At 33.8% G+C, this 9,415-nt stretch overlaps 1 protein-coding gene across 1 annotated transcript; it reads left to right on the forward strand.

Annotated features, from left to right (window-relative positions):
- The first annotated feature begins 4,574 nt into the window (after positions 1-4,574).
- Positions 4,575-9,415, forward strand: abhd11 (abhydrolase domain containing 11). The gene is made up of 6 exons (XM_073824379.1): positions 4,575-4,787; positions 5,233-5,368; positions 5,450-5,623; positions 7,150-7,320; positions 7,393-7,574; positions 7,672-9,415. Exons 1-6 carry the CDS (start codon positions 4,633-4,635, stop codon positions 7,805-7,807), a joined length of 954 nt encoding a protein of 317 aa, XP_073680480.1. The 5' UTR covers positions 4,575-4,632; the 3' UTR covers positions 7,808-9,415.

A 9,415-nucleotide genomic window follows, 5' to 3' on the forward strand; every position in this document is an offset into this window, starting at 1 on the left:
AAATCATTCTAATATGCTGATTTGTTCAAGAACCATTTATTCTTCTTTTTATTATTATTATCAATGTTTAAAACAGTTGTGTACATATTTTTTAGGATTCTATGATGAATAGAAAGATCCAATGATCAGCATTTATCAAAAAGCTTACATTGTACACTATACCATTCAAAAGCTTAAGAGTTAGTACATTTTTAAATAGAAATTAATACTTTTATTTAGCAAGGAAGCTTAATCAACAGCGATTATCAAGATTTTTATTTTAGATAAATGCTGTTTTTCTGAACTTTCTATTTATCAAAGAAACCTGACAAAAATTCTACTCAGCTGTTTTCAACATAATAATTGTAACGTTGCTGGAAGATACAAGGCAAAAGAGGATCTAGATGCAGTAGTTTATTGGGAATCCGTGACAAAACAATAAAATCCAGAGGGAACAGGAACGCAGACAAGGGCAGAGACAACCATTACACATTTAACAACTGACAAACCACAGAGGAAACACAAGGACTATTTATACACAAGACAGAGGTAATGAACTAATTGGTAACCATAGAAACTAACAGGGGAGTGGGTGTGGTGCAATGAGTGTCCATGACAACAAATGAGGAAGCACAGAGGCAGGGAAGCAGTAAACAATGAGACACAAAAACTACAAGACAAAAGTCCTTAAAACACAGACACAGAACACACACAGACCGGGATTATGACAATAATAATAATAAATGTTTTTTGTGCAGCAAATCAGAATATTAGAATGATTTCTAAAAGGATCATGTGACACTGAAGACTGGAGTAATGCTAAAAATTCAGCTTTGAAATCACATGAATAAATTACATTTTAAAATATATTCAGTTATTTTAAATAATAAAGATATTTCAATTTTTTACTGTTTTACTTTGGCTCAAATAAATGCAAATCTGTCTTCTTTAATTCTTTATAAAATATTACAAATCTTTCTGTTCAAAAACTTGACTGGTATGTCTATTGCTCAATAACCAGTATTTAATAAATGTTTTCCCACAGTGAGATGACAATATGCTTAGTTTTTTTTTTTTTTTTTAACACTGTGAATTGAGTTAATTTTCTGTTTTCAAAATAACAAAAAATGACGGTAACATTAAATGGTTAAATGGTAAAGTCAGTAGGTTCTTGGAAACATCACGGATTTTCCTAGAGATGCCTAACTGAAGAATTTGGAGTTATGTTACCACATCATTGTGGGCTGTTCTAGTTCACCTGCAGTGTAGAAAATGAAACCTGTAAACCGTCACGTGACCGAAACCATAGCAGGTGAGGAGATTTATTTGCTTATGTTTCCCGAGACTGCCTGGCGGAAGTCAGCTTAAATGTCATACGGTCAGTTCCGTGATCTTCAGGCTACTTCGCAAATAAAGAACATTCTAAACCCCATACAAAGACATAACAGCAACATGTTTATTTAATGAGGGCAAAATAGACTTTCGCCTCAAATAGTCACTTTGTACATATTTTCAAATGTGTATTGTTTGTGCTCTTTGTCTGATAGGCTACTCATTCCCAGGTGTCAAATTAACTTTTACGATTTTAAAATCAATCGCGAAGACGGGACACCCAAGATCACGTGATCATTAACAGGCAAATAACTTATCAGCAGTGACCTCAGTGTTCAGTTGAACGTCTGATAAAACATAATAAAAAATAAATGTAAATATTTCATTTGAAAAGAGCACATTTTTGCCCACTAGGTAGGTACATCAACTTGGAAATTAAAATATTTCCTCTTACTAAAAAGCACGTTTTCCAGACAAATATTCAATCCTAGCTATGTGTCAAATAAATTTACTTCAAAATCACGTTATCATAAACAGGCAAATAACTTATCTCCATTGACCTCATTGTTTTCCAGTGAACGTCTGCTCTTTACTGTGATAAAGCAGGTTAGAATGAAACTGGTCAGGTTTCTGGATTCAGCGTTCAGTTTTCAATTAGTTTACCAAATTAAATTGCCTAAATAGTATTTATGCCCAACATCCCTGGTGAAAAAACAGCATATGCTGGTTAGGTAGCTAGTTTTGATGCTGGTTTAAACTGGTCCTTAGCTGGTTTATGCTTGTCCTTTGCTGGTTTATGCTGGTCCTTAGCTAATAAGGGGACATGACCAGCACATGACCAGTGCTGGTCAAAAGGGATCGCATCTCACAATCACCAACCCCTGTCCCCAGTTTGTTTATCGTTCACAAAATTTAAAAAAAGGACCAAGAAATTTTACAGTCACCATATATGAGTAAAATATTTGGTCAAAAACAGGTTTCATTACAGTACATATGTAAATCCCATAATTTTCTGGGGACTTTAAGTCCAAAACAAACCATTTTTGCCTGTCGCCTACCAAATCATTTCGAGATCGATATGCATCAAGTATAGGCTATTATTCAGCAGTGCTATCCAAAAAAAAAATTCTCATGAGTGTCTCTTCTGCATGTGTCTTCTGCATCTTCTGCATCACTATGGTTACTGTGATCGTTAGCTGCTTTATCCCCACTGCTGGGTTGCCTATGGCAGCAGCAGACATGGAGGAGGATGAAGCTCTCACTGTGTCACTTTCTCTTTAGATGCATGTAAACAAATAGCAGTTGGCCCTCTTAAGTTGTCTGAAATAAGAGAGGGAACGTGAAAGCGGTTAACCCTAAATAACCCTCATTAACAAAACTAGGGTGTAACTAGGCCGGTGTATCCTGTAAATGTAGGAAAACATGTTAAATTATTGTTTACTTTGAACTAAGAATGGTACAAGCTACATGCAAAGCATTAAATGTTCCCAACAAAGTGTATTAAAGCACACACTTTAAACTTCCCATTATGTTTTGTTTGAGGATCTTATTGGTAAAACTTATACTTCTTCTTTTCATTTTCTACTGCCTGTTTTTGTTTTGCTGTGGAATGTTTTGTGTAAATGTGTCCATTTAGTCATGCCATTGTGTGTAGACTTCCCTTTAATGTGGCTTTCTGCATGTCAAAATGTGTCTTTGTTTGTAGGGCAAAGATAAATGATATTAAATGTTGTCAGGTCTAATTCAAAGGTCAACGTATAGGGAGGCTCGTGCCAGTTCTGTTATTAATACACTGGTGGAAGCTTGTTTATGATGAAGATATGAAAATCTTCTCATCCATCTCACAGTCTATGTTCAAATGGCTATGTGATATTTATTTATAGAACTGATGTTGGCTGATAAACCTGAAATGCAAAACTGTTCTCATTTGCTTAGGCAGAGGTGTGTTGACATGAGTCTTAATTTTTGACATTTACAACTGAAAATATTCAAGTGATAAAGGTTAATTTATTATTGTAGTGTGTAATAATACATGTCTGGATATTGAAAACAATCTGAATTAGGATTAATTATTAACTGAACTGATCCTCGTGTTATGTTCCGGTTATTATGACCCAGAGGGGAATTTATTTTCGCTAAATGGTATCACATATTGCACTAACAAAGACTTTGCTCTCTCTCTCTCTCTCTCTCTCTCTCTCTCTCTCTCTCTCTCTCTCTATCTCTCTCTCTCTCTCTCTCTCTCTCTCTCTCTCACACACACACACACACACACACACACACAAATACATATATAGATATATACACATAATAGATCCAAATATTAGATTTAGTGTAAAAAATAATAATAATTGAGTAAGAAATTAGATAAAGGATCAGCCTACAAAATGTGTGTGTATTTAAATTTATTTTTATATAAAAATAAATGAAAAATATAAAATCCAACAACTAGCCTATATATATATATATATATATATATATATATATATATATATATATATATATATATATATATATATATATATATATATGATAATATTAATTTTATAATAAATCATTATAAATCTTTATAATGCATGAAAGCTGTTCCCAAACGTACGAAAAAGACTGTTGTCGTGGTCTGTGGCGCCACTATCTGGTAACACTGACCCATAAGCAGTACTTGTGTATTTGTCAAAATATGTATTTTCCTCTTTATTTTCCAATCTTCCACTACTTTAATTAATTACCTTTCATGTACGTGGTCATACACTAAATATTATTTCCAAGGTTGTGGTGTCTATAATTTCGCTGTTTTTGCAGGGATAATAGACGCACGACGTAATGACATCACGAACAGTTTCTGGGTTGTCGTTCAGCAGTGTTGCCATGACCGTTTATTTTATGCCTCTTCAGATTGTTGTTTTTTTCCATGAAGTAGCTTATTAATATCATGTTATACATAAATCATACAAATGATATAAATACAGTCAGGTTTTTAGGACTGCTAGTGTTTTCAAACTAACCGAATAGTGTGTAAATGCGAATTAGTTTAGACGCAAGGGCAAAAGATTTTAATTTAAATAATTTATTTAGCTAGCTAGTTGTATATGTGAAACATTTGAATCGTTTTTGCAGAATTATTGAAAAATACATTTTAGCTTCGTATAAATTAATTCTAATCATATTTAGAGTGTTTTTGTGCACGTTTTAATCCGTTACTTTATTTTTCCAAAGGACCTGGCAACACGACTGGTTTCCCTAGTGTTAGCTAAACAATATCACGACCTTTGAAGTGGCCAACCCCGGTCGAATGAATGAAGCCCGGACACAGGTTTTAGCATGTCAAATTTTGCCATGAGTGCCCTGAGCCGTATTTTAACCAGGGGAGCGTATTGCGGTCCGTCGTCATGTTTATCTGTAACGGGACTTCGGGATTTTTGCAGCGGAGTCTCACGACTGGACCGTTCTGGTAGTGACAGCGTGCGAGCTGCCAGGTGTTGCACCTTTAATGTTCGGGTTGAAATACTGTTAATTACACAGAACTACATGTGTTTGAGAAGGGTACTGCATTAAAAAAGTTTTTACTTGATTTTAAAAGAGATATCTATGCGTTCTGTGTTGCATTAGCAAATTAGCCAGTTGTAGGTAGTTTTATTGAGATAAGAAAAAAAGAGTAAAACCAAAGTAAAAAGGCCTTATTACACATCTTATGTTCTATTCTGGCTATTTACAGATGAGGGTCAGATAAATAAAGTTATAAAATAGATAGAACTCTATTGTTATATTTCCATAAACAAGGCCATGCTTACTCAACACATATCTTTTCTTAAAATAACGTAAATTAAATTATGACCTCTATGAAAGCTGTCATAATTGTTATTGTTTTGAAATGGGACAGTCTTCATCCTTGTCATCTTCGTCTGTTTTGTTTTCTCTTAGCCCTGTAAATTTGACCTACGATGTGTTTGATGGGAAAGGAGATGGCACACCGTTGGTGTTTCTTCATGGTTTATTTGGGAGCAAATCAAACTTTCACTCCATAGCTAAGTCTCTGGTGCAGCGGACTGGCAGGAAGGTATGCGACTGGTTTCTCCAGTGGTTTAGAGGTGCTGTGGGCTTCAGAAGAGTCTGTCCTGACTGTACTTTGTCTAGTTAGGTGCTGACAGTAGATGCTCGCAACCATGGCAAAAGCCCACACAGTCCTGTCTTGACCTATGAAGCAATGACTTACGATCTGACGCATCTGCTCGGACAGCTGCACATTGGGAAGTGTGTCCTGATTGGACACAGCATGGGCGGCAAGGTTGCAATGACAACAGCTTTGTCACAGGTATTACATGCTGTGTCATTTATTTCATGCTTGTATGGATCTTATTGAAACATCTTAATAGGCCAAGAGTCAATGACATGACATTCATGACGATGTATTAGTTTATACAACAATACATAAAAATGCAATTAATGCACACAGTGAATTGAATACATTAGTTATGATGATGTTTTTAAATTTAGGAATTTAATTTTTATCTTTTTAACAGGCATGAAGTCAAAAACTGCATGGTGATACAATTGTCATTAAATCATAATGAAGATAAAGGGATATTTCCACCAAAAATGAAAATTCTGTCATTAATTACTCACACTCATGTTGTTCCAAACCTGTAAGATTTTCAATTATCTTTGCAACTCAAATTAAGATATATTTGACGAAATCTGAGAGCTTTCTGACCCTGCATAGACAGCAAAGCAACTGATACTGTCAAGGCCCAGAAAGCTAGTTTGATATTGTAGGACCACTTCAGACCCTCATTACTTTGTGCCAAGTTCAATAAGTATTTTGAAATATATAATATTACATAATATATAAATTACATATTATGCACTACCAGTCAAAAGTTTTTGAACAGTTAGATTTTTAAGTATTTTTTTTTTAAAGAAGTCTCTTCTGCTCACCATTTATTTGATCCACGGTACAACAAAAACAGTAAAACTTTGATTTTCACTATTTAAAATCTATTTGCCTCTTTAGCATCGCTTTTTGTATTCCCCAAAAGTCGCATTGGATAAAATGGATAAATGTAAATTTGAATATGTTTTAAAATATAATTTATTCCTGCAACTTCAAAGCTGAATTTTTAGCATAATGACTCTAGTCTTTAGTGTCACACGATCCTTCAGAAATCATTCTAATATGCCAATTTGCTGTTTAAGAAATATTTTATTATTATCATTATGATGTTGAAAACAGCTGAATAGAATTTCTTCAGGTTTCTTTGATGAATAGAAAGTTCAGAAGAACAACATTTATCTGAAATAGAAATCTTTTGTAACATTATAAATGTCTTTATCATCACTTTTGATCAATTTAAAGCATCCTTGCTAAATAAAAGTATTAATTTCTATCATTTCTTTTTTTTTTAAATCCAAGCTTTTGAATGGTATAGTGTATAATGTTACAAAAGTTTCATTTCCGATAAATGTTGATCTTTTGATCTTTCTATTATCTTGAACAGAAAATCAGGATATTAGAATGATTTCTGAAGGATAATCTGACACTGAAGACTAATGATGCTAAAAATGAATAAATTACATTGTAAAATAGATTCAAATAGAAAGCAGTTATTTTAAGTAGTAAAAATATCTCACAATAGGTGAGCAGAAGAGAATTGTTTAAGAAACATTGAAAATCGTACTGTTCAAAAACTTTTGACTGGTAGTGTATATTACCATGAATATTTATCTGTGCTTGTGTGTATTAACGTTATTCATTTTTTTAAAAGATATGTACACATACTTGTATTCAGAGTCTAAGGATGTGATATGACTTTAACTATTTTGTCTCTCTCTCTAATTCAGCCTAGTTTAGTGGAACGTTTGGTGGTTGTGGACATCAGTCCCTCTCCGACTTTAATCCACACCAATTTCCGTGCCTACATTCAGGCAATGAAAGAGGTCAAGATAGCCAGTGATATCCCACGTTCCACAGCACGAAGACTGGCTGAAGACCAGCTCAGGAAGATGGTTAAGGTAACCACATTACTTTTTTATTGATTAGTTGTGGTGTTTTATTGCAACTATAATTTATTTATTTGTTGGCAGGAGCGTTCAGTGCGTCAGTTCCTCCTCACTAACCTGGAGGAGCAAAATGGTCGCTATGGCTGGAGAATTAACCTGGAAGCCATCTCAAACCACCTACAAGACATAATAGGTTTTCCCGATTATAATACCACCTATGAGGGTCCAACTCTTTTCTTGGGTGGCAGTAGTTCAGCCTATATAAGGTAATTTAAATCGCTACTTGTACGCATGTGGTAATTGAATCTCTCTTTATTACTTGTGAACATTATTATTATCCTAAACCCCTTGTTATTCTCTTAGCTCTGAAGATTACCCTGAAATCCAGAGGCTTTTTCCTTGTGCTGATATCCAGTACATCCCAGATGCCAGTCACTGGATTCATGCTGACAAGCCGCTGGATTTCATCAGCTCCATAATAACCTTCTTACAATCATAGTCCATGTCTCATGAGAGGATACGTACAGGTGGGCCCAATCATAAAGGGATAGTCTAAGAATTGTAAGGGTTTGGACCAAGATGACATGTACTGAGTGAAATCTAGTCTCTTACCTTATAATGCACAGCTGAATATTTACATAATTCCTGATAGTTAGTGTATTAATTTTAAATGTGGTATTTGCACTGTGGCTTAACATAGTACATAAAATGCAGTTCTATCAAGAGGAAATTTAGAAATCTGTCGATGGCTTTCAGTCAAGGACATTAGTTTGTAGCTCTCAAGTGTAACATGTTACAATGGATCCAGTGGCTTTAAAAAACAAAATACTTAACAAAATATATTAGATTTTAGCTTTTTGAATTTGATTATTAATTTATAATTAGAGTATATTTAATTTTTTACTTTTCTATTATATTAATTTTTTGAGCATATTGTTGGCATGGACACCCATTCGCTGTTTTCTGATAAGAAATACAAAGATGTCTATGCAACAGTGTGTGACTTATTTAACTGTTTCAAGCTATTAAACGATTAATCGTGATTAATCGCATCCAAAATCATTCTAGTAATTCAAATAATATTTGTTTACATAATATCTGTGTGTACTGTGCATATTTATTATGTATATGTAAAAACACACACATTATGTAAACAAAAACCTTTATTTTGTGGACGATTAATTGTGATTAATCTCGATTAATTGTTTGACTTTTCCGCTTTTTTTCAAGCCAAAAGCATCTCTCACAGACTCATCTTAAGATCCGATAAGACCACAACACTTTGATGTACAGCCCTGGCTGTGTTCAAATTTTTACTCTTTTTCTGCAAACAGAAGGTTGAATTGTTTCTGAGATGTTTTAAGTAATTAATGTTATATGGCTTAAAAGAATAGCTTTTTTGTTGTTTGAAAACTGCTATGCCTGTGTTACAAGTTAGGTGTTTTATTAAAACTATTTCGTTTGGCTTTACAACAAACAAAGATGCTGCAATGTAACTAAGACACTTTTCAGAGTATCAATAGTTATGATGTCTGGTACACCATTTCTGTTTTACTAGAAATCTTTCTCTGTTTTGGCCCTGGGTCCTTTTTCTTTCCGTGTTTTAAAAGTAGTTTTATGTATTTAACGAATAATCAATAAACCAATCAAATACAATAGCATGTGATAAAATACCTGTTTCGGTGCTCGTTCGGCTATTAGATGCTGCACAATTTAACTTTTTGTAACATGTACAGGTATATTAGTGTGATTTATTACAGAGAGAGCAATGTGCCTACCTCTGCACACTGTTTGTCGTCTAATCTTGGTAGGTTTATCAGTTATCATTAGGTTTATCACTGTAATCGATAGTTATTGACGTACCAAAGCAGGAGTTTATGGAAAGATTTTCCTCGACCAGTGGTGTGCTGACATCGTGTCCGGCACACATTTAGGAATAAATGTAAATGTACTGTTTTTGGCAGTCTTTAGTATAAAAACTGCCATTAAAAGGGGATATTTTTGTTCATTGTGAAAGTGTCAATGTTTGTAAATGCCGAGTATTTTGTATATTCATGTACAATACTGGTTATATAAATGTATACTATATTAAATATATATAAAAATA

This window comes from Garra rufa, chromosome 19, assembly GCF_049309525.1.
Source record: "Garra rufa chromosome 19, GarRuf1.0, whole genome shotgun sequence".
Classification (NCBI taxonomy): Eukaryota; Metazoa; Chordata; class Actinopteri; order Cypriniformes; family Cyprinidae; genus Garra; species Garra rufa.

What these genes read in the sequence shown, in the direction of transcription:
- abhd11 (XM_073824379.1), top strand. Translation starts at nt 4,633, where the DNA reads ATGTCAAATTTTGCCATGAGTGCCCTGAGCCGTATTTTAACCAGGGGA. An exon ending in GACAGCGTGCGAGCTGCCAG is followed by an intron (nt 4,788 to 5,232) that starts GTGTTGCACCTT and finishes GTTTTCTCTTAG; the next exon opens with CCCTGTAAATTTGACCTACG. An exon ending in AGCTCAGGAAGATGGTTAAG is followed by an intron (nt 7,321 to 7,392) that starts GTAACCACATTA and finishes ATTTGTTGGCAG; the next exon opens with GAGCGTTCAGTGCGTCAGTT.